This window comes from Vanessa atalanta, chromosome 26 (assembly GCF_905147765.1).
Source record: "Vanessa atalanta chromosome 26, ilVanAtal1.2, whole genome shotgun sequence".
NCBI classification, from domain to species: domain Eukaryota; kingdom Metazoa; phylum Arthropoda; class Insecta; order Lepidoptera; family Nymphalidae; genus Vanessa; species Vanessa atalanta.
Window position 1 is genome coordinate 6950327 of NC_061896.1, and position 27416 is coordinate 6977742.

The window sequence follows — 27416 nt, forward strand, 5'->3', positions numbered from 1 at the left end:
GTTTTTGTTTGTCATTGGAATGTCAAATTAAATATTAAACATGTTCATTGTTATAATGCCAATTATTCTTCATACCGTACCAACGTAAACAAATACCATGGGAACATCCACCTCCAAGCTCGAAAAGTCTTGAAAACTTAAACGACAATCACTACTCAAGCAGTGAGTCTTATCGCGTAGACGCGTGGACACCATTTTGATTTATTTTTTTCGTTCGTGTCAAGACATAATCAAATGTGTAAATAAGTTTTTTTTTAATTATTTATCTGTGCATATCGGACTCGAGTGTTAAGTGAGTATTTTTTAAATATTTATTATGTGTCAAAAATATACATTAATAAATTATGTAATATCATAAATATTAGTAATTAAATAGAATATGTTGTATGGATTTAAGATGACGACGTTTTTAAAAATATATATTTTAATAAAACGTCAGTTAATGAATAACTTGCGATGATTTTATATATTGTTAAATACTTTTATTATAAAAAAAGTTCCAAATATCATTTTAATTTTGATGACTTGTAATTAGTAATTTAAATTAATATATCTTATATTCTTAAATTATTAATATTTTATAATCGGGTTACATACATATGTATGTATACATTTTAAATTTTATATGTAGATGTAATCATCTACATCTAAAATAACATGCGAATATGTATATTCGAATTTTATTAAATAATTATGTGTCAATAAACATTAAGTATAATACTTGATAGATCTTTAATTACATAATATATTTAAAATATGTAATGAAAATTTAAAATAGATTTAATTTAGCTTGTTTTGGAACGATTTAAAAAAAAAACATTCTGAATTCATTCAATAGTATTGTTTAAATTAATTGGAAGTTTATTGGGCGCGATTCGAGTTTGAATAACGTTAAAATTGAGTGCAGCGTTTTATACGTAACGTTTGAGTGAATCGTTTCTGAGCCAAAGTTTTACTTATGTCACGTGTTCTGAGTTGAAAGCTACTTGTAAACTGTTGTTTGATTTCAAGCAATAAACTTAACCAAACCAAAACATTTAAGTTAAAAAAGACAGACTTGTCCTAACAAGAGAGACTACTGAGCTTTTTATTGAAGGTTAATGATCCTAAAATATGTGTGTGATGTTTCTGTTACACAAAATGTCTACACTATTTAATTTATCTATTTAGAGAAGGCAAAGATTTATCGAACTTTACTTGATGGTAGGGTTTCGTGCCTTACCACCAACAAGAAACAAAGCCTCACTCACTCATCATATATTCTAACGTCAAGCAACAATGGTTAATATTGTTCCGGTTTGAAGGGTGATTTTGTGTTAACATAGTTCCCAAGGTTGGCGCATATGCAGGGGGTTTAATATTTCTTAGAGCGCCAATGTCTATTAAATAGCATCTGGTGGTCCATTAGTCCGTCTGGCTAAATGAAGTTTATTAAAATATATAGTTCTTAATGTAATCAATGAAGCTAAATTAAAAAAAAAAAACACATTTGTAGTAACAATTATTATGATAAACTAAATTATCAAATAGCCAAGCAGGCTAAGATGCCCCTTTCTTGAGTTAGAGGTTGTTTAACACGCTTTTCCAAACCGTGTATCTGACACATGACGTGTCAGACGTTCATTTAGGCTTCGTCATAAATTTTTCATGTTTTTAATTTTAAAAAAAATTATAGACTGTCATGGTAAACACATCGTTATCAAAATGCCGAAATAATAATAATTAAAAGATTTTAAATTATTTAATAAAACCCATGCTTACGTCTTAATTAGATCAATAGTTATTTAACAAACTGATTATCAGTTAAACATCAATTATAACAAATCAACGTTATCATTTACACAACTTTCAATCATTCATCGTTCACTTAATTACCACATTATTATTTTTCATTCGTTTATTAAAGCTACAACCACACTAGACTCTGTCATTGTAGTTTATAATTTTATTATTCTTTTATATTTATTGTAGAACGTGTGCAACACAAACTTAATAAATAATTAAAGTAACTTAAATAGACATCGATCACTTATCAGGTGTTCTGTAGAATACAAGGTAAAAATTCAATTACTTTGAACGGCCGTATAGCGGGTTGAAGGTGAATCTTAGATCTCAGAGTGACCATTTAGTAAGAAATAAGGTTTATTAGAAACATTAATGTTTGTATATATAATGTAAGGACCTCATGACGAATAAAAACGTCGCATCTCCTAGATGGCACGCTTTAAAATGTATTCTGGATATGTAGGCTTCTTACCCCCCTATTACATCCAGACCTCTCTCAGGGTGAGAGTCGAAAACACCGAGCGCCGCGCGCTGGACGGTACCGATCATTATCGACGAGGTGCGACTTTGAGAACATCGGCAAAGTGCGCTCAGAAGCTCTTTTAAAAATCTTTTTCGGGGAAGGGAAATCGCTAGAACCCAGATTATACCCGTTTGCTTTTTGTGCTTAAAACGGAGCTGACTGTAATAGTATTACGTCATAATTGCGGGATCTTCTTACATAAAGAAATCCCGCAGAGCTCAACGCGCACATGTCTTCTGTCACCACTCATCAAATGTTCTACCGCCAAACAGCAATACTTGTATGGTTATTGTGCGTAAGGGGTATAACATCTAAGTTCCCAAGGTTGTTTGCATTGGTAATGTAAGGAATGATAAATATTTCACTGCACCGATGTCTGTGGGCAATGGCTACTTACCATAAAGTTACCTTACCCAATTGCCAGTCCGCCTACCTGAATGGCATAAATAAAAATAACTACATATCAGAGTTTCAAGTAACGTCAGAATCAAACTCGTTTATTAACTAACATTAAAATTTAATTGCAAATAATATATGAAAGAACAGAAATGTTAAAGTTTACGAAGGAAAGTTGTACACCTTGAACGGTGCGACCCGAGTTACTATAAGCTTTACACACGACTTTGAATTCATTATGTCGTACTTGACATTACGTTCACAGTAACAGAAGTAATTTGCCTTAATCGAACTACGTCCTGACCGGATTACGCCCACGAAATTTAAATCCAATTACAATTTTCAACGAAGCGTTACTCGCAGTCTCAGTGTCCATTCATTGTAATGCCCAAGAGTACTCAAAGTACTTTTATAATTAATTCATCATCCAATGGTTTTACGATATATGGTGAACGGGCTTGAACGCACTTGATGGTAGTCAATACCGCCTATAAACAATGGCGCTTTAAGAAATAATGACCATTCCTTATATCGCCAAAGCGGCACCAACCTTGTGAACAAAGATGTTACATCCCTTGCGCCTGTAGTTACCCAAACAAATATAGTAAGTATTGCTGTTTGCCAGTATATCTGATTAGTGGGTAGTACCAGACGAGCATGCGCAAAGCCCTACAAGAGATGTCAGTCTGACTCAATATAGGACAATTGTAACAAACAACAATGTTAGTATTGTTTAGTTCCGGCTTGAAACTACAATACAAGGACATAACAGTGTTCTCAAAGTTTGTTGGAGATTTGTAAGAGAAGGTTAAAATTTCTTATAGTGCCATTGTCTATGGGCATTAGAGACCACTTACCATCAGGTGGCCCATATGCTCATCCGCCAACCTATACTATAGAAAAAAAAAGCGGTGATGATCAAATGGTTCGTTTGCCAGCCTGCCTACCTATTATCTATTATCAATAAAAAAATCAGGTCCATGACCCAAGTATAAAACCACTACCACCAAGTATACCTTCTTCAATCGTGATATTTAATTGTTATTAAAAAATAGAATTTTAATAACCGAATTGACCGAGGACGGGAGTTCTTGACTCAGGATGTTTTGAATTTGCGGAGACGGAAACAAGGTGTTATAAATATACATTTACCACTCGTGTTTATATAATTTCCTATCTCTAAGTGACGAAATAACCAATAAAAACTCAGAGAAATAAAATATACATAGTGCATACATTATATACAGTCAACAATATATCTAAAACTAGTTTAATTTAACATTTATTTTAAATATCATTAAGTTACACGAATATAATTTTTTTTTTTTTTTTAACATTCTATTCAGAAACATTCAATTGATTCTTTAAGAGAAACCGGCCATCTTCGAAACCGGAAACGCGCCAATACGTTGCATCACAGATTATATAACTTCAATTTCCATATATCATCCGTTCGGAACTCATCGAATCACTCGTAAACTATTTATTAATATAATTATGTATTACCAAATATGTCAATGGAATAGATCATTAATTAATCTATTTTTAACTTTAAATATTCAAACCTTTTTGCTGGGAAACTTCTTTGATTTAACATTTTATACAAAGTTTAAAAAATACGGAAAATAGGTAACTATGCTATAAATTTTACTTCTAGATTTTGTTAATTTGTAAAAAGCATTAAATCAGTCTTTTTTAGTTATTATCTTTTATATTAATTTATTTTGAATCAACAACGAAAGTGACAATTTTACAATTTAAATAATTTAAGCTCAAAATCATATTATACAAGGTACTTTTAATTACAGGTAATTACGACATACATGAGAAATGTATAAAACTCAAAAATAAATTGGTTTCCTGAAAGAATATAAATATTTAATCAAATTTAATTGTTAACAATTAAAATTATTTTCTACGACATATAATTATTCGAATAACAATAAATTAAATACACGATTACAATAAAATTATTAATTAAAATTAATAATAAAGTTTTATTAATAAGAAATTAATAAATGATTATAACACAAAGAAAAATATAGTATTCTTCGATCCACTAAAACGACCATAACAGTGGTTTTAGTGGGTAAGAATCCTCAATAACCCATTTCCCCCTAGGAAATAAACAAAAATCTTCAATGCCAAGGAATCTGTAGTAATAATCACTATGTACTGTAATAACTTTATTTACATAAAGAATTATTGACGTTAAGGCCGTAGATACAAATAAGAATTAAAAAGAGTTAGCGTGTTTATTTTGCTGAAACATATACCCTATTTTACACATAATACTTCCCGCGCAAATGTCTTTGAAATTAGTAACCAAGCCTGCGGTCAGAAGGACATTTACTATTATTAGTTTATTTTATAATTACACGAATTAAAAATCACACCGTCATTTATGTTAGTAACAACAAAAGCGAATTACGCATTCAATTGCGTTTTTACACAACATTCACGGACAATACAGCTGACACTTGTAGTATGAGAAAGAACGCTAAACGCGGTCAAGTGCGTGTGTTGATAACTCATAAATGGTTCTGCATAAAGAATAAAGCAAATGTCATTGTTTTTTTTTTGTATTGTAAGATTATTAATGACAATTTTATTTTTTTAAATGCCAAATTTGGTAATGACGTTTTAAAATTAAAAATTTGTGCGTTTATTCGTGTTTCCGTTTGATGACTTCAAACGTCAAATTTAATGCATAATTAATAAATAAATTAAATAAATAAATATTGGACAAAATCACATACATTACTCTGATCCCAATTTAAGTAGCTAAAGCAATTGTGTTATGGAAAATCAGAAGTAACGACGGTACCACAAATACCCAGACCCAAGACAACATAGAAAATTAATGAACTTTTTCTACATCGACTCGGCCAGGAATCGAAACCCGGGACCTCAGAGTAGCGTACCCATGAAAACCGGTGTACACACTACTCGACCACGGAGGTCGCCAAATAATATTTGTTTCAATATTATTTCTAAGAGCTTTAAATAGCTTGTGTCAAGCTGTGCCTTTGGGTTATACGATATACTAGCTTTTGCCCACAACTTCTTTCGCGTAGAAGTTGAAAACATTTGTATAATACATTAAGGAGCTGTTTTAAGCACATCACGCTATTATCAGTAAGGTGGAACTTCGGAACGTAAGTTTAAAATACAATAGTTGTTAGTATTGAGTTTACGTTCGTGTTAACAAGATGTCTTTGTGTGCGTGAGATAGTTAACACGGCAAAATAATACTTTGTATTATTATAATTATTATTTCAACGACTTGTAAATGAGCCACCATGGTAAGTGGTCACTACTGTCCGTAGACATTGGTACCGTAATATTAACCACTTGGAAAGTAAAATATTATGTCCCTTGTGCCTGTTACAGTAGCTCAGTCACCTTACACCGGTACACAACTATAATAAGTCTTGATGCTTTGAGGTAGAATATATGATGATGTGGTGGTACCTACTCAGATGGGATTGCACCAAATTATAAAATGTAATTAACTTGGTTTTTAATTTACGTAACTTTAATGTAAAACAAACATTAGTAATAGAAAATAGTTTAATTAACCTACTTTGTAAAGAAGTTAAGAGTCTTGATATTTGGATTCTAAATCTATAATACTAATTTTTAGATCCATTCATTACATCCGATAAGAACTCTTACCTAATTGACCTCTAAAAATATAAAATAATTGTATAATTTAAGTTTGGATAAATTAAAATAAATATCCAAGCAAGGTCAAGGAACAGACCTAGTTTTGATTAGAGCTTATTATCTGATTGAATAAAAATAGGCTTGTGAGTGTATTACTTATCAAAGACACGATCGTAAAATCACACACACAAGCATGCAAGCAGAATGTGAGCGTGCATTATTTGCGTGACACTTTCAAGATCGAATGTTTATTTATTTTTCAAATGGTGACTTTTAATTTGATATAAGATTGTTTTTTTAAATCATCCGATTTTTTACCCCATACACCGCTACAATCTGACATGGATTGAAGCGGTGTATGGAGTAAAATTCAAAGAGCCAATCAATCGATCAAGACAATCGATCTAAACGTTTTGGTGGAGTTAACTATACACGTATATTATTCTTCTGTATGTGGATATCACATATTAAGGATCAATTTTTAAGTAAACACTTATATACATACTAGATGAACACCCGGCTTCACTCGAGTGAAATAAATAATACTAAAAAAATACGGTTTAACATTTATTTTTCAAATATATTTTATAAATTTTGTGAATATTAAATGTTTAATAATGTGGCGAAAAATTAAAACTAACAGTAATCATTCTTTACACAGTTTTCTGAACGCACCTTTAAACGTCAAACATGGCCGCCCGTTGACCTGAAATGTCATTGAATGTCATGGATTTAATATCGAAATATTTCTCGACTAATTAATATATTTTTTTTTTTTTAATCTTTAATATTGTGGATAGGTTTCGATTGGGTCTATTGTAGACCTGCACGAAATTATTAATATACTTACGTACAAAACTTCATTCTTTGTATCTGTTTAATAGTACTACATAATTGCAACCGCAAATAATTCATTCATAAAAAAGACCTACATACGTCACTAGTTCAACCTTGAATTTCGTAAAATTCAAGTTTCGTCGGTTAAGTTGTGTCGACATGTCCGTCGTTTAGGCAACCAGTTTGAATTTAATTTATCAATTAAACATTATCAATCCGTCAATCAAATCAGAAACGATTACTAATATGGAATTATAAACTATATAAATAATAAAACCTCTGCCAATCATAGAAAGAATAAAGACAACTTAAACAAACATCGTATTGAAGCGATATCTTCAGTCGAAATCTTGAATAATCTATGATTTTCATTATGAATTCGTGAATCTTTATCAACAGTCGGATTTTTGGTAAAATTGTCATCAGAATTTGGGATTTTTTTTTATGGAATAGGTTGCGAACGAGCTGGAGGTATACCTGATGGTAAGTGACTACCACCGCTCATGGACATCTGCAACACCGAAAGGTATGAAGTGCGTTGCCGGCCCTTAAGAAATGAGTATGTTCTTTTCTTGAAGGTTGCCAAGTCGTATCAGTTCAAAAAACCCTCGGCGAAAGGAAGTAAAATTAATGGACATAATAAATTAAATAGCGGATAATATTCATCTAGAACTTTTTAAATAAATAAAGCTAGTAGCAAACAGTTTTATTCTTTGCTCCTCGATTAATTCTCCAATTGGAATAGGGTATACTCATCATATCTTAGGTGAGGTTCTCTAGTAAGTAGAAGTAAGCAATATAGCCTTTTGGTAAATATATTTTTGTATGTGATTAAAAATAAAAGGAAAAATATGAAGGAATAACTCCGTGAAATTTTTTATCATAAACTAACACAGCGGTAGCAAGTTTTAACTCATTCGGATAAACATGAATAAATACTTAGTAAAGTGACATCCTCTAAATTTCCCACTGAAAGCCTCCTCTCCCTTTCAGGAGGTTCTTGATGTTTATTCCGCTATGCTTCTCCAATGCGTGTTAATAGATTCACATGTGGCAGAATTTTGTTGAAATTAGACACACACACAAACAAAGCATATGAAAATGAATCAAATGAATACCGGTGAAATAAATAGTTTATAAATGAAATTCTTATCTTAATAAAATAAAAACAATTAATTATCCTAGTTATTCGTTAATTCTAAACAAAAAACCTTTTGCTATTACGCCTGAAGTGCCAATTAGGCACCATTAAGAGACTACGCAATTTTTGAAAATTAAATATATTTATAATTTAATTAGCGTAATTGATACTTAATTTAAAAATTACTACTTGTAACTTTATTTAATTATATTATGTAAACAGCCATTAAGAAGACGGGGAAACTATGCCTTATTTTATTTAAGTGGGGTCTTGTCTTGTGATCATTTCTAAATCCTCAATTTACAGGATTAAATGTAAAGTTAGCACCGTTTCGGAATGTAGGTTCTACTGAGAAGATTAGGCAAGAATCTCAATAGAAACTCTTACCCGAAAATTTTAGTTCACAAAATCATAAAAATATTCTCTTATATGTGTGATTGATTTGATCGATTCTTTTATATGGTCCTAGGTTTTAGGAATAAAAAAAGGTACCTGGATCCTTCCTTGGGTTTCAAGCTTGCTTCATAGCAAATATTATCAAATTCGGTCCAGTGGTTTAACTGGGAAAGCGTAACAGACGTTTCTTTCGCATTTATAATATTCGCAGTTTCCGCTTGTGTGGGGTGGCGTTATGTACCCGATGTCCTTTTCTGTACAGGTTAACGCACGATTAAATACTTAGGGCGTGAATACGTAACGAACATGCTTACTTTCGAAATTTAAATTATTATTTAGGATTATATTCAGCCTTATATATTTACTTGGTGGTTGGGTTGGGCTTTGTGTACTTGGTAGGTACCACTTATTTATTCTACCGCCAAATAGTAGTACTCAGTATTGTCGTGTTCCGGTTTGAAGGGTGAGTGAGCCAGTGTAACTACAGACACAAGGGACATAACATCTTAGTTCCTGAGGTTTGTGGCGCATTGGTGATGTAAGGAATGGTTAATATTTCTTACAGTGCCGTTGTCTATGGGCGCTAATTACCACTTACCATTAGATGACCTATGTGCTCGTTCGCCTAGCAATATCAGAAAAAAAAATTACATAGATGGTCCTACATGGCCTAGATTGTGGTTCTATCTATTATCTAGTCCAATCGAAAAACGATTAACAAATAACACGCGATTTAATATCGCTTCTTAAATAATGCTCTGCGAATATTCTTGATGAATATATCTTTATTTAATATACAATAATTTATTTACTATTTTACTTAACACTATTAACTTATCATTAATTTTAATTCCAAAGTAAATAACAATAAACAATAAAATAACAATTTTGCCTTTCATTTACTTCACAAAAAAAAGTTCAAATCCGCGGAGTTTCTATCACCGGTTCTTCTCAGTTCAGAGTATTTTCGATTATTAATTCGAAAATTAAGTATATTGATTTGATTGGATTTGATTTTACCGTAATCGAAACGACACCAAATTCGAAATACCAAATCTCGTTGACTCGTAGATATAAAACCCGAGACAGATAAGTCAACCCGATAAAAAGTTTTTGGTTCATTCCGTCGAAAAATTACAATAACAGCCCGGAGTCTAGAAGTTGGAAGTGTACACTCCCGTGCCTTGGAAAACACGTAAAGCCGGTGGTCCTGCGCCTGAATACTTTCCGGTCGTTTCGGATTTGCCATTCCATCGGATTAGACACACACTTGCACACTACAAAATGTCCTGCATAATTGGCTGGTCTCCCTGAGATTAGGGGCCTTAGCCAATATCGGTTAGGAAGGCTACAAAATCATCATCAAGATTTACTAAGAGACTTTTTTATTAATGTCACATAAAAATGGTTACAATGTATTGTAGATTAAAGTACACTATTATACAACAAGATGTTATAGATAAGAAGCGATAACATATTCTGATACTGTGTAAAGGATTTTTCACATTGCCACGTAACCCTAGAACACAACCTCGCACACAATGACACAATGGGCTGAGCACTATTCTCTCTCACGTATTTTATTTTATTTTTCGTTTAATTTTTTCTACAATAACTCGTGTCTTTGTTCTGTTATCGATTCGAATCTTAATTCTCGTTACAGATTATATTTTAATTAACGTTATGACAACATACACTTTTACTATCAGCAAGTTCAAACATCGATATTTTGTTATCGATTTTCAATATTACGATCAAATGTTACACACGACTTAGTGTCTAGTGTGACTTAGTGTGTATTAATCCCGAACCCGATTAAGATTAGTGCCGATGCATTGCATTTTTTTTTGCATTTACAGCTTGTAAATTTCCCACTGCTGGCATAAGGCCTAGGAGGAGCACATTCCACCACGCTGCTTCAATGCTGGTTGTTTTCCTTCACCGCCGAGCACGAGATGAATTATAAACACAAATTAAGCACATGAAAATTCTGTGCCTGGGTTTGAACCCGCAATCATCGGTTAAGATGCACGCGTTCTAACCACTGGGACATCTAGTGCCGATGCACATATGATTAATTTAATTGCTGAGCGGTAACAAGTAACGTGTAAGAACGCGTCTGCGCAAAACGTATGCGCCCGTTACTTCGCGCGACTTAACTTGTAGATATAAACCTATGCACTGTCGCGTAAATGTTTAGGGGTGTACATGAGCACGAGCGGCGATATTTATCTATTCGATTTGATCTCATGTTCCATAATGAATCTTTTTTGTGTACTAAGTTCCATTAATATCATATTGAAAATTGTTAACAGTTACAAATAACTTTACAAAAAGACTTTTATGACCAAAGAATACACATTTTCCGAACTGATAATAGATATCCAGTGATTTTCAATATGTAAGTTAATATATATTGATTATAGGAATTCGAAATTCGAATTTGGACCTTGGAGTAATAGTTTAAAAAAATTAAAAGGATTTAACACCTTTGCCTGGCGCTCTGGTGTCAGAAAATTGGGACGTCATTCCTGTATTTTGTGAAAGAAAACCGCAGAACACGAGTAACATGTCAAAATGTGATATGCAACATTGATAATATTAATTGAAAACATTGTAGGGTAGAAGACTCAAAATGGCGTATCTACGAAAGTCGGTTGTGAACATTTCAAGAGTGGATCGAAGTGAATTCTTGCTACGTATAACGATTCAACGGAGAAATGCTGGTAGCATACTTGCGACCATTCCAGGGTATGCGAAATGTATAAAACGTGGCGTAAATAAATTTCAAAATGAATCTTACGATATTCGTCAATCGATAAAATCTAGAACGGTTGCCTTACAAATATCCGCTACGATAAATATACACGCTAATGCAATTAGCACCAAATCCGAATAAAAAATTACAATTTTTTATCCACGACACAATCCTACTAATATTATAAGTGTGAGAGTGTGTTTGGATGTTTTAACTCAATCAAAACGGGAGGTCAGTCAGAAATCTAGGGAAGAGTTTTACTTGGTGGTAGGGCTTTGTGCAAGCCCGTCTGGGTAGATACCACCCACTCATCAGATATTCTACCACCAAATAACAGTACTCTGTATTAGAAGGGTGAGTGAGATAGTGTAATCACAGGGACATAACATCCTAGTTCCCAAGGTTGGTGGTGGATAGGTGATTTAAGGAATGGTTAATATTTCTTACATTGCCTTTGTATATGGGCGGTGGTGACCACTTAACATCAGGTGGCTCATATGCTCGTCAATGCCATAAAAGAGTGTCGTGCTGACTTCCTACCTCCACCTGCTAGCCAGAATTTGAAACTAGTATCTCGGGATTTGTAGCTCTGTAAGTTAGTCACGAGAACCATGACATAAAATGTCACACAGAAACAGATGGATAGACTTGCCATGGAACTAAAAGCCCTTTGTAGAAAACAAGATGATATAAATTGTCCATAGTAATAAATCATCATCACCCCTTATCCCAATTTTATTTGGGGTCGGCGCAGCATGTCTTATTTTTTCATACTTCTCTGTCTGCCGTCAACAAGTAACATTATTTCCAGCCATATCATCTTTCACACAATCCATCCATCGTTTATTTGGTCTACCCCATCCTGTAAATCCATCCACATCCATACTCAAGACCTTCCTCAGATCATGGTCCTCATTACTCCGCATAACATGCCCATACCATGACAGCCAGCTTCCACATAACTTCTCGGTACCACTTTCAGACTAGGTCAGTAATAAATGTGACAGTAATTTTGTCTGTTGCGCTTTCACGACTGAAATACCCAACGGATATCCTTATGGGGGAACCCAAAAAAACCGAACCATTTAAATTTAATTCAACATTAACATGTCGATTGGAAAGTGCTTATATAAGTCTAATTGAATAAAGATTATTTTGATCTTGAATTCATCTCTCGCAGGGGTAAAAATTGTGATAAAAGTTTGTGTGTAAGTACTTCAATTCTGAAGTTCTATATGTTGAAATGTGTTATTTAAAAACTAGATTCAATTATTTCAGCTTGTTCCTATATATTGTACTAGCTTATCTTTCGCTTTTATAAAACACAAACTTCCAACCCCCGTTATACATCCTTAATGGTGGAGATTCGTAATATCTGTCCTTAGCGGATGTCTACTTCCTATACGAAGGCTACCTGGCAAATTGCAAGTTTGTAGGTATTATTGTTTCTGAGATTTCGTGAGTAATCAGTGAGTGGTATTTCGCTTTTATATATACATAGATAAATGAGCACATTTTTTTTAGCATTAGCAGCCCGTAAATATCTCACTGCTGGGATAAAGGCCTCCTCTCCCTTTGAGGAGAAGGTTTGAGCATATTCCACCACGCTGCTTCAATGCGGGTTGCCGGAATACACATGTGGAAGAATTTCTTTGAAATTAGACACATGCTGGTTTCCTTACGATGTTTTCCTTCACCGCCGAGCACGAGATGAATTATAAACACAAATTAAGCACATGAAATTTCAGTGGGGCCTGCCTGGGTTTGAACCCGAAATCATCGGTTAAGATGCACGCGTTCTAGCCACTGGACCATCTCGGCTCAAAATGAAATGAGAACATTGCCACTAAATTAATTAAACATTAACACGGATATACTAAATACATTCTTGTAAATCGCATAATCATATCGACATGTGTCACAGATAATAAATTATTAATCTTAGGTAAATTGTTGAATCCATAATGCAAATTTTAAATGCTTAGAAATAATAACACAATAAATATTCAAATTGATAAGGATTTGCGCAGCGTGTCCGCTTGTAAGTCTTTTGTATTAGCTACAGTGGATCCGCCAATGATATCATCAGTGAAAAGGAAGAAACGTTTGATTATTAGTTGTTGAAAATTAGGCTTAATGTTTACACTTTAAATCTCATTTTGAATTGACTGATTTTTTTTCTTTCGACTCATGAAACGATGTCCTCCTGATAATTCAGTTACGTTAGCCTTTCTTACGTGGATAGTGTACAAGTGTGTGCGCCATACAGGAACACTCTCTGATCCTTCACTTCCATAACGCGACCGGAAAGAGTCCAGACACAGTTCAACACCTTTATTCCTTTGGACGCTCGAAAGTAAACATACTTTCACGGTCCGGACTCTAGGCTGCTACTGAGAAAATAGCCTTACTTGGGGTTTGTAACCAGGACCTGGAGACCTGCGGCGGAATAAGCTAGTAATTTAATTCAAAAAATTTTAAATACATCAATAATTGCATTACTAATTAGTGGATGAAAAAATAAAAAAAAAAGCTATTGTTTTTTATACGATTGGTAAAGTACATAACTTTGCATACGTCAAAGTAATTTTTCGAAAGTGTAATTCAAATTAACGGTCACCTAAGTGACCTAAGGTTTTTGTGAGACGATATATCGTGAACAGTTACAGACTGATTTCAATTAGATATTATTATTTATACTTATTTAACTAACATGACTGTATATTTCGATGTTGAAAAAGAGCAACTACTGAGTTTCTTGCCGGTTCTACTCGGTAGAATCTACATTCCGAACCGGTGGTAGCTTTACGTTAAATAGTTTGCTAAATAACGATTCAAAAGTGCTTGTAAAAGCCTACTTGAATAAAATTAAAATAAATAAATAAATATCCAAACTAAAACCTCATTATTATGAAATACCTAACACTCCAATACAATTATACGAAACAAATTGTAATATTCCAATTACAACACTACAAGGAACAAGAAAAGCAATCTAATACACATTCAAATTAATAAGTTTTTACATTCGACTTCGTTTGTGTGGAATCAGCTTTATAGTATTATTCAACGAAGGATCAATTCTACAAATAAATTGTCGTTTTGTCGCAATCGAATCGAAAAGTAATCGTTGGCATTTAGTTTTCTTATTCTACTAACACGACGATCCAATTGCAGTTCGGTCAAATTTGGATCGAAATAGAATCGGAAACGTATTAGAATCGATAAGTTCTGCACTACTGGACAAAAGTCTTCTCTAGGAGGCTTAAGGGGAAGGTTTGAGCTTAATCTTTATTAACTGCCTTCTCTGCCATATGTGCCTACCACATTCCACTCCGCATGTCTACATGCTAGGTCATCGGTATTCAATGCTACGTGGCTAGATTTGAACCCTTTATGTTTGTTTAAAATACACCTGTTCTATCCACTGAGCCTTCTCGTCGTATATATATAAGGAAATTATTATTTTGGAATCTACATAAAACTAAATAATTGTTGTACAATAACTCTATTTGATTTTTAAAGGAGCCCATGTAATCTATCTACATAACACAGTTAATCAAAATCAGCTTAGTCATTTAGTGATAGATAAACAGATACTTTGATATTTTTATATATATAGTAGAATAAATAGTGATTATTAGTATCACGCTTTAATTTAGCTATGTCCGGAACATTAATGGCATTGAATTCAATGTAAATTGCTGAGAAAGATTCTTAATACTAAACGACAACGACACGACATCAACCTTGCACGTCGTGTGAGATGGCAGACAAGATTATACGTTTTCTATTTCATTTGATTTTCAAAGTTCATAAGTTTACTTCTTAAGTTCGTGAATAAACTTGTTAAATTAATTAATTAAAACAAATACTTTTAATAATAAAAATAAAAGTTTACGATTCCCGTCTCAGTTTTGTTATTGATCCTTATTTTTAAGAAAAACATATTAAGAGTTGGTCATATCATTCCAAAGTTTATACTCGGTCATTATTTCATCATTCATCATTCGTCATTCCCTTGCTCGTCACGTCGATCCCGTTCATTTCGAAGCACAGTTTATTTAGAATGTTTGCCCGACGCCATCTTTACTTATCAATCATTTTCTTCATCTGGGTTGCTTGATATTCATTAGTTTTTGAAGAAATTGAAGCGATTTTCATAATAATAAAGATTCTTTAAAGGCTCTTCTGACGCGAACACGTTAAATTATAAAAATACAAGTTGTCTTCCGAGATAAATTTCAACCTCAACCTTTTCAACGTAATTATTTTGCGTCATCTATGTATAAGTGTCAACTTTGTACTATTTTCTTTTTTCTCGATATGACGTAACGATTGGTAATTTCTAATGACAAAAAAACTGAGAACGTTGTAATGTAAATCATTCTGTAGTATATTTAGTATCAGCATTGCACCCGTGCAAGCTGGGGCGGATCGCTAGTAATAAATAAGGTCGTCCCTACCCAGTGGTCACACAGAGCCCTACCACAATAATAATGTATATGAAAGCGAATAATGTTTATAAAAACTAGCTATAAAACCAACCTACAAATACTTTAAAACAGGTTAAAGTAAACGCAGGAAGTTATTTAATTCAATGACTCTATCCCTTCAAACAGTTTTATGTTCCGACATATCTTCAACGGACGTACGGACATGCAAACTTGTTTATATATGAGTGAAAGTGCAGTCATTGAGCTTGTTGCTTTGGGAATGTGATTCGTTACGTCAGGTTAATTTTGTAGTAAAAAAACCTTCGAGTAGATTTTGCTCAGTGTCAAAAGCGTGGACTTAGTATTCATTGAGTTCTAGGCTGGATATATAAAAAAATAATTGTTCATTACTGACGAGCTCCATAATTAAAATGGTGGAAAACAGTAAATACTGAGTTTCTTGCGGGTTCTTACCGGTAGAATCTACTCTCCGAACCCGTGGTAACTTGCTTTGCTTGCTTTTATGAGCCTACTTGAATAAAGAATTGTTTGATTTTGAACAGTTGTTATATTTTTTTAAAAGCCGAACCTCTTCATTTAATTAGTTTACAATTTAAGGACAGATTAAGAGCAAAGATGCGAATTTTCACTTCTGTCATGTGAGTCCCACGCGCCTTAACTTAGTCGTATAATACTTGGTTATTTAGTAGTTTTTTTCGTCTTTACGGCTTAGAAATAAAACATGTCGGAACTAAGTTAACAACATCCATTGATGTTTTGGTCAATTTTTTTTTGTATTAGGAATTATAGCTTTAAAAAAGCTCAACACTCTCTGGAACAACGAACGTCTTACATGATATAACAATAACTTGTTTATAATGTTTGGTATACTGTCCCTAAACAGTTAATAAACTTACAGGGACCACCCGAGTCCTACCCACAAAGACCTATGACTATTAGAAATGTGTGTAGGTATACTCGAAGTATGAGTCAGTGATGATGATGATATCAGACGGCGACTAAACTTAAAGAAGCCCATATACTAGATAGGACTTACAATAGTGCACAAGTATGTGCGCAAGCACAGTTGCACTCTTAATTCCCTCACACTGATAATCTATTGGGATCACAAATTCGACACGATAAGAAATTCAGATGAGAATTCAATGATTCCACCTTTAATAGAAAACCAAATAACTTTTTATCAACTTGGAGTTTGAACCCAGAACCAATTTATGTGCGGCCTTACATCTTGCTACTAAACTAAGGTGTCCAGTGTGTACTAGATAACAATAAGTCATTATCAAAATCTTACTTGTTATTACAAGCAAATGATAAGAACCTTATTTTACGCAGGAAATTTAAAATGGCGAATGACTATAAAAATTTTTTTTTTTTAAATTATATTATGCAATGTTACGTTATTTATGCAATAAACTCGGTCATTATTTAATTAATCAGGTAATACGATCGTGACTTTTACTCGCACACGCCATGACCATTAAGAGAAAGTGGACAATTCAAACGAATTTATCGTTTATTTGACCCCCTTTTAAAAAGATTCAACATCCTATAGAAACAAGGAGTTCTAGTATCCGCTTAGTTTTCAAAATTCGAACATGATTATTGTCAGATAAATGGAATAATCTTAAATAAATTTGCAGACATGTATGTCTCGTATCAATTCCAAATCCATCCAAAAAAAAAAGAAAATCGATTGATAAAGAGAAGAAAAAGGTACTAACTGCTTTTTTTTCTTTCTAATATATTATATAGAAGATATAAATAAATACTTAACGAAATTTTAAAAACTCATTCGATATTCACAGTAATTATTAATAATCTATACTAATATTATAAGGAAATAAAATTAATTTGTTAGTTTGTAATGGCAATAATATCTAGAACTAATGGTCCTTTTCTAAAAAAATCACTGGTAGAAATGTACATTGTTCGCGAGTGATAAAATTTTCTTTATTAATAAATTTTTTAAAGTCGGTGCAGGGAGTTATTTTTTATAACAGTGTCTCCAATGGGATTTCCCGTAGGTGACGTCTAGAAGTATAGGACTGTTTTCAAATGTAACAACCGTTGTTTAGTTTAGTTTAGTAACCGTCTCGGCCTGTGTTGAGTCGCTTTCCCATAATCAAATAAAGATTAAGAGACCACGGAAGTTCCACGTTTCTATAAACAAATATGACACACTTTCTATTGAAAATTTTCATTACTTTTTTTTACCCATAAGAATATGAATTACTAAAATCCTTTTGTACATCTAACTTTTATATATAAACATAAAAACAAAATTTTCCTAACGAAGAAAGACGATCTTCCAAACACTTCTTCAACTATGTTTTCCAATCATTTAACGTTTTTAAGGAATTAATTTCCCAAAAATTCTAGCTTTTATTTATAAACGCAAGATTAAATACCAATTTAAAAATGTATTCGATAATATTTATTCATTCAGTTAAAAAATTATAATACTATAAAATATATAAATACTATAATAAATATAATACGATTTTTAAATATGGAACTTTCATTCCATATTTAAATTTTACTCGTTAGGGGAGAATTGTTAAGATAGACCGACCAATTTAGAATGACAATTTTTAACTATCAGTCTGTGTTAAAGTTTTATTAAATAGATACCTACCACAATTTTTGCAATTTTTATTTATTATATATATGCAAGCATATGGTTTGTCTGGTGTACAGTGTTATGAGATTAATATTTAATACAATTGATGGTTCTAACAGTGTTACCGATATTACAGGCGAAGGTGCACGTGCTCTAATGAGTAAATGCTTAACTGCCTTTCTAGTCGCTATAAGAAACTATATAATATATTGCTTGCGTAAGAATATACACTTTAAAATTATATATTACTCTCGGGATTAAAGTACGCTGGAAGCATATCAATTAAAGTATCTTCGGTAAAGATATTTTAATTAACACGAGGAAAAAACAAATACTATGTAAATTATAAGTTGTTTGATAACCTTTTTAACAATGTCCTTCTTATTTCCAGCTACAATGACACGTACAAAGCTTCATATCCAGTTCATCACAACATTCCTTCTCATCACATCACAATCAACGTCATCAGCATCTACCAAACCAAATGCCAGACCGGTCTACGAAGTCAATGAACAAACAAGAATTGATGATAAGCCTAAAGTCGTAAATAACCCTGGAATACTCCCATATGGCAATCCTTTAGCTGGAAATTCGAAACAAAATGCACGACTCCACGCCAGTAATCAACAAGCCATGTTTAATGCTGAAAGAATAAGACAGCACAAGGCTCAGTTGCAGAGATGGACGAAAGGTCCTCAAATCATTGATAGCTATATGAAAGCGTATCACGATTTACAAGAAAATCATCAATTGGAAATCGAAGAACAACAAGCAACTTTAAAAGACAGTGCTGTAACACCAGCTGTTACGACTAGAGGTCGCCCAATTAGACAGCGAGTTCAAAATAAACGAGTACATAATAATGGTGATAACTCAGATGAAACTTTGCCAAATGAACCTTCTTTTTCATCAAACAGAGTACAAAATCAAAGAAAAGACATCCCGAGAAGAAGCTCGTCCATCCAAAGATCAGAACCCACAAAAATTACAAAAGCTGACGCAGTAATTAAAAATACTAGAAACAGAAACCATCGATCATACGGTTCTGCTGATTATCACCAATATTTAGAACCCAAAAGATACAAAACAATATATGTGTCACCGGTGCCCTATTATAGCCAAGATGTGACGATAAAATCTAACGGCAACGATGGTTTAAATCATCTTCAAACAAAAGAACCAAGCAAATTGTATACAGAAGCAATACCAAGCGAGGCGACGCCAACTTATCCTCAGCGATATGGTCTACAGAAATTTAATTCAGTTAAAGAAATAGAAGCTCTCAATTATCTATTATCAAAGAATCCCACGGAACAGTTATCGAAATTTACAGCTCTTTTAAATTCTCAAAAAGGTACAGATGATATTGTTGAACAAGAACCAATCGATTATTATTTCTATTTAAAAGATCCGGCAAAATATGCGAGTGCATACATGCCAAACAATCCAATCCCAATCAAAGACCACATACCTATAACTGAAGAAACAGACGACATTCAAGATCCTACTAAAAATAAACAACCAATAACATTTTCTCAGCCAATAGCTCCAACAACAGCATCAAACCTTGAAACTGACAATACAAATTATTACAAAGTCGAAGATGCAAGTCAGGTAATATGCGATGATAGTAAAACTAGTCATGTTAACTATTTAAATGGTGATAAAGATGCTTACCATACTGTTAATTACGGATATCAGCCCTACTTCAACAAGGAAACGGAGGCTGATACGAGTGAAAAATATTTACACCACAACGCGCAACCCACTGGAGTTCAGCATTTATCTGAAGACGGTACAGAAACATCCGCTTTTGGAGATGATAACGTAAGTATACCATTAGACATAAACTTAAAAACATCAAATAAAGTTCGCAGTAAACGTTCTAAACTAGAAACCGATCCATTTCTTTTGCCAAATGAAAAAACTTCAAGTAAGCCGATGACCACAAATAGCTCAGACACACCCACATCCGAAGCCCTTATAAGGCTAAATCCGTTTAGCAAGAAACCCCGGAGTGATTTCAACGTTTTTCTAAATCCTAACTTTCCGATCGGTGAGGCAACAGATTACAACGATGATTACGACTACACACCTGGTCCATTTAAAAAACCTAGTAATAAATATGAATCGTTGTATGAAGAAGATGAATACGGTAATTACGATGATTTCAGTTCGCCTGATTATGAATTTGACGTACCGAATTTTAAGCAATCTTATCAAAATGATCCCCCAACGAGTGGTTATCACTTGGAGTCGAAAGGTAGTTTCTTAAAAAATTACCGTCATTTCCGTCGTGCCCCAGGCACGTCTGGTATCTCCCAAATCCGTAATACACCCCCCGCTACATCATATGGTGTACCATTTTATGGTTCGCCTCATATTTTTAGTACACCCGCAACTTACCCGCAAAAATTTGAATTTCAAACGGTTTCTACTTTAGGAAGTTTCCAAAATATAGCCGAACCCGTGTACATGGTTACACAATCTCAGTTAAAAGACCTGATAGGGCACCATAACCTAAATATCGAGCATTTAGACGTTTATCAATTATTAAAAGACAATAAAGCGAAGAAAACGTTACAACGCCCTAGAAAATATAGAAAAAGATACCCGCTCAGACATGTTAAAAGTAACTTGGTCAAACTCCATAAGTTTAATTTGTAGATGGTATCAATATTATGTAAATTATAATTTATGTCGTTTATAAGTTATTTATTATAACCTAATTTATTATGAGATGTTTTAAGGTGATTTAATAAAATTGTAAAAAGTTTATATTCAATATTTCTTTTTTAATTAAATTTAATTTTTAATATATCCTTTCTTAATAATTGAAAAATAAGTAAGAAAAATTTTGGACGCGATTTCTCTGCAAAGTTTGAGTTACAGTTACTTATCTCAAAAAAAATTCTTTCCTGACAAGTTACTGAATTGCACGTGTTTAATTTTTTTTTTAAATAATATTAATCAATATTTTTGTTGCAAAATCTTGGCTGAATAATAAATTCCATTGCCTTGGTTGTGAATTACTTATATGTGTCAAACCTAAGCCTAATAATATAAAATGGAATATTAATTTAATTTCATTGGAATGTTAAGCAACAAACAAGTTCAAAACTATTTTACGTATGCATAAATTGAATATTATCACTGTGCAATTGAGAACAAGACGATAAATTTTATTTTATCTGTACAATAAATATAAATTAATATATTTAACAGTTACTGAGTATTACTTACTCAGTTGCGCTGGTTTTTTTTTGGGTTATCCTGAAGAGCAAGTGTTGAAATTTTATAGATCTGGTACGAAATAAAAAGAGAAAATATTTTTTTTTTTATTGTCTTATGGACTATGGTACAAAAATATTTTTCATGTTATTTATTTTTGTGATAATAAATAAGAATTTTAATATCACTACTGTGTGTTAGTTATTGTTGATAAGTCAACTATCACAAGGAAAACGAACAAAGACATACTTGAAATATTAAATTATAAATATTATTGAAATTGATATAATAATGTTTCAATGACTTGACACATTCTACAAACAAAGACCTATGTCTTATACCATTTGCTTTATAAAATATATAATATTTTAAATACAATGATTTTGATTATTTTAAATGTATATGTATAAGGATAAATAATTCATCTTTAATAATGGCCATTCTCGACGGCAGATACATTAGATGATTTTAAACTGTTATGATGATACCCTTTAAATGATGACGACCGATTTCGTTAACGGTCTACCAGGAAATATTAGGTAAGCGTGTAACGGCATTCCGATACAACCCTCAAATCAAATGTGGAACCATCAGTTTTTAATTAAAAATCAAAATCAAAACATACTTTATCAGTCATTTTTACAAGCACTTTTGAATAGTCATTTTACAGAAATAAAATTAACGTAGAGCTACCACCGGATTGGAATGCAGATTCTACCGAGAAAAACCGGCGAAAAATTAAATATTTACTAATTATTTCCGAGATGACAAATTGTAACAGTGCCAAATTCCAACAACCAACTGGGTTCTCACACAGAAATTAATGGTCTAATAAGCCAATAACTTTGGGCCCCAAGTTACCGAGATATGCAGCTTTATAACCTGGCAACGAGGTTGTTACGTTACAGATACTAATGTGATGTACTTAGTTAAATATTAACTCTACTACAAAGCACTTCATAGCTTTACCCTCTCTTTGACGCACTTTGTCACAAATAAACACGGAGCCACAATTATCAAATAATATTTTGTGATCAATTTTCAAACTGTTAAAGTATCCCAGACAGTGTTTCAATTATATTATAAAGATACTGGATTATATTGTTAATAATCTCGTATTTTATTTTATTATTAACTTAATAAGTATTGTTTAAAATCTATTGCAATCGCGAGCGATAAATTAACTTTCTAAATCTGATGCGTTCTAGAATCTAGAATTACAGAAAGTGTTTTCGTTTGAGAAGACTTATCTAATATTTGTAACTGTTATTCGAGTTACTGATACTTGGCCTGAATTAAATAGATTCGTATTTATATTCTGGCTTTGTGAGTTCATTGAATTGAATTATACGACAAGTATAGAAAATAACACGAAGTTCACGCTTGTCACGTAAATAGTCTTAATTCAAAGCGGGCGAAACTGGGAAGCGCAGCTACTTATATACTAAAACCTACTTGGACACGTGCTGTACCTTCTAGTATAATTATTCAAATAGAACTGACAGTTTCGGAGTGCAGTGTATTTAATTTCTATCTGTATGCGCTTAAAATAAATCTGTAAGGGCGACCCATCACCTGGAACATTTATTTTAGGAATAATTGTCATTTCCTGTACTATTATCATAACTATTAAAGTATTTTGTGGCTACCATAAAAGGCTGTGAAGTCCTGGATTCAAACTTTTAGGTTTCTTATTGATAAGTAGTAATTTCTTCTGAGTAGCTCAGTACCCGGTGTAAGTTGGAAGTGTGTTTATTCCCGTGTCTCGTAAAGCTGTTAACCCTGCATCGAAACTCTTTTCGGTCGTGTTGAATTTCCGACCTATCGAATTATGGGACCCACCGATATATGTAGGACTAGAAAATGACAAATAAAAACAACAAATACAAAAACTAAAGCAGAAAAAAATCGGAGGAAATACTATTATGAAGATTGAATCTTAAATTGGATGTATAAATAGTTTTTAATATATTAAATAATCCACAAAAAACAGTTGAGCAATAATAAATAACCCTGGTTTTATTTAATGATAACTACACGAAATAAAACATATATTAGAATTAAAATCGTATATTTTGACGATACAGATTAAAAAAAAATACAGCAGATAATAAACAATTGTCATAATAAATACCGCGCTATTAAAAGCGTACATTTTAATTGTATTCAATATCGTAGCCTTATGGGATATATATTGCATATATGCTTAATATACATATATAGATTTCCGCTCATCGGTACTCGACGGTTTCGACATACAGTTAATAACGTATAATATATATAAAACTATTCAAGATTCATAATTAGGCTTCTTATCGCTAATTCAATTTATTTCAACATCTTAGGTTTAAAACCAAGTCAATATAAATAACAGAATTGTGATCTATAATAACAGTACGAAGTATGGATGGAAAATTAAAATATTATATAATATATACTAGATGGCCCAGTGGCTAGAACGCGTGCATCTTAACCGATGATTTCGGGTTCAAACCCAGGCAGGCACCACTGAAATTTCATGTGCTTAATTTGTGTTTATAATTCATCTCGTGCTCGGCGGTGAAGGAAAACATCGTGACGAAACCTGCATGTGTCTAATTTCAACGAAATTCTGCCACATGTGTATTCCGCCAACCCGCATTGGAGCAGCGTGGTGGAATATGCTCCAAACCTTCTCCTCAAAGGGAGAGGAGGCCTTTATTATTAGGAGGCTAATGCTAAAATATACTAGTGAATACGATTAACTTTCTCATAAATGAACGTATAAAATATAAATTAATTGAAAATAAAATTACCAAATTAAAAAGGCTAAAAATACTTATATAAATATTATATAAATAACTATAGTTGTAATATATTTACATGAATCCTGTATTAAAAATTGAGCAAAAAAAAATGATAGTTATATAATCATATATCAGTTTAGTCCAGATTAGTGACTCTACTGATATTTGAAAGAGCCGTAGCCCCCAAACAATAATTAAAAAATTAAATTTTACAGAAAAAGCAGTGTTTTATTTTTTTATTATTTGATATTAAAATAAATTATTTTAACCTTTCAGCTCAAATATGCAGCTAACTACGAATTCGGGTACAGAGTAAAAGATCAAGATAGCGGCAACTATTTTGGTCACCGTGAAGCAAAAAAAGGCGAGAATACCAAAGGTCAATACCACGTGCTATTACCAGATGGTAGAATGCAGCAGGTCAATTACTCAGCGGGACCCGAAGGCTTTCATGCGGATATTACGTATGATCACTTACAATAATAATAATTAACCCACAGATCAAATTGGAAAAAAAAATCTATTTAAATCGCGTCTAAAACACATTTTCAGTGGGTTTGTAATTACATATTTGAACAACAGAAATTATTTTAAGTAACTTAAGCCATAAATTTTAGCTCATTTAAATAATATTGTGAATATATACTGAAAAGTACAAATAAAACACAGTCAGGAAAAATATTTATTGTACAAAAAATAATAACAAATTAAATTTATTATGTTTAAATTCACTTTTTGTTAATTGAACACTTTTAAAAATAAAATACACATTCTGTGTTTTCAGTCACAGACCAAAACATAAAATGGCGCATATTTAAAAAAGAAACCAAAATATATATCACGATTCCCGCCAAAACTGAGAAAAGAGAAATTAATAGAAAGCTAACGTCATTTTACGATGTGATATGTTGACATTTTGCAGTTCCTCGCTAACATTACGTAAGGTTCATGTAACAGATAATAAATCATTGTTACTTTAAACTTTTTAATTCTTAAATTACTGATTATGAGATATCAAATGGTCTGCAAATATAATATTGCGTTCTAGATTATAGCGCTAATTTTTTAGACTATCAAATTCGTTTTATGTTAAATCGATGTGAATATTATTATATTAATTAATAGATAATAAGCATTTTGTAGTTAAAACATTCTGTAACAAAAATAATAAACTAAAAATTGGCTATGATACTTGTTGACTGATTTAATTCTTATGTTAGAATTTCAGATTTTACTACAAATTTATTATTGCGACAGAATCGATGCACAATATAAATATAAATTAAATTAAAATAAAAAACATTCGCAATTTTTTTCACTTCTTACTCAGTTTTTTAATTAAGTATGTATTATCTCTAATTTTTATTGTTTTTTTAGTCATTGATTTTACTAGGGTGGTTTATTTTTCAATATAAAATAGTACTATCGATAGTCTATCGATAGTGGACTATCGATATGCAACACTAGTATTCAATACGTTACCAGCATTGGCGAATTATTACTAGTCGAAGTTTAATTTTATTATATTTGTTAAAAAAAACTGTTATATTGTGACCATATTAGTACCCATATCAAAATAAATGATTGTACTTTTAATTTTATTTCTAAATATTGTACATGTTTAAAGTAGGTATAAAATTTTTAATCGTAATTGAAAACTGTTTGGGTCTGTGCAATGTATTTGGCATTTTTTGTATACGTATATTTAAAAAAAATTGTGCAATAAAAATTCTAATCATTTACCAATATTATGTACTTGTATTTTTATCTTCAGTTGTATAATTTCTTTTATTTACAACGACGCAAATATTTTTAAATTATAAAAAAATACTCATAATTTAAATTTAAGTTAACTGTAAATATCTTTGTAAATAAATATACATATTAAACATTTATTATATTTTAATTTCGACCATTTCAAAACGAATGAAGTAATTTGGTAAAGTTTTAAGCAACCTACTATAGCACATTTTTTTAATTCAACGATAGTAAAATAAAACTCTTATGTATTTTAAATAGCAGCAATAGAAAGCCCTTTACAAATCTATATTTGAACTAAGTTTCCATGCTAATTAAATTAAGCATATAGTTCATAAAATTAATTCTTATATCATCAAGAGTACACAGTACAGCAATAAGCACGTAACTATTTACATTGCAAATGAGAATTACTTAAATATTACCCATAATCAACTCTCCCTTTTACATGTAATACTTTAAATGTTTCTGTAGACATAACTACGAAACAACAAATAGGCTCGACACTATTCCCTGTACATGACACTTCTTTATTATCTATTTTCATTAGGGATTAAGATACAGCAAAGACATACCCGAAAGACAAATATTACTAAAATCAAAACTATTTGATTTAATGTGTTGTGGACTGATTTCGACCAATTTTAATATACAGGGTTATTGGTAATTCGACGTAATCCCGTTAGAAGGTGATAGCGTCTCGCATTTTGAAATTTGGACCGATAATTATTGTTTGGCAAATAACTATTGTTTAATCTTTTTTATAAATAATAAGGAAATAGATTTTAATTGATACTTTTTTAAATAAATTTTTGAAGTTGCTTTTTTGACTTATTTTGAAAAAAATCTAAAAAACGTGATAACTCAAAAATGGTTCACTTTTGCATGATGCATATGAGGGTCAAAATTATCGCAAATAATCACTCATATCGTCTCCTATCGGGAATACGTCGACTTACCAATAACCCATATTAGCTATCTGCAGCATTGGCGTAGCAAGGGTTTTGTTCTCAGAAGGTCAACTCTTCTACAAAGGATTAGGATAAAATTATGACT

General features: G+C 32.0%; 1 protein-coding gene across 1 annotated transcript; it reads left to right on the forward strand.

Annotated features, from left to right (window-relative positions):
- The first annotated feature begins 174 nt into the window (after positions 1-174).
- LOC125074064 lies at positions 175-26388 on the forward strand. The gene is made up of 3 exons (XM_047685289.1): positions 175-292; positions 18977-20412; positions 24879-26388. The coding sequence occupies exons 2-3, from the start codon at positions 18982-18984 to the stop codon at positions 25083-25085; spliced, it is 1638 nt and encodes a 545-aa protein (XP_047541245.1). The 5' UTR covers positions 175-292; positions 18977-18981; the 3' UTR covers positions 25086-26388.
- The last annotated feature ends 1028 nt before the right edge of the window (positions 26389-27416 follow it).

Bases quoted from the DNA above. Each gene is read 5' to 3' on its own strand.
- LOC125074064 (XM_047685289.1), top strand. From the start codon at position 18,982: ATGACACGTACAAAGCTTCATATCCAGTTCATCACAACATTCCTTCTC. The intron at 20,413-24,878 runs GTAAGTATACCA...TTAACCTTTCAG, and splicing joins CCGCTTTTGGAGATGATAAC to CTCAAATATGCAGCTAACTA.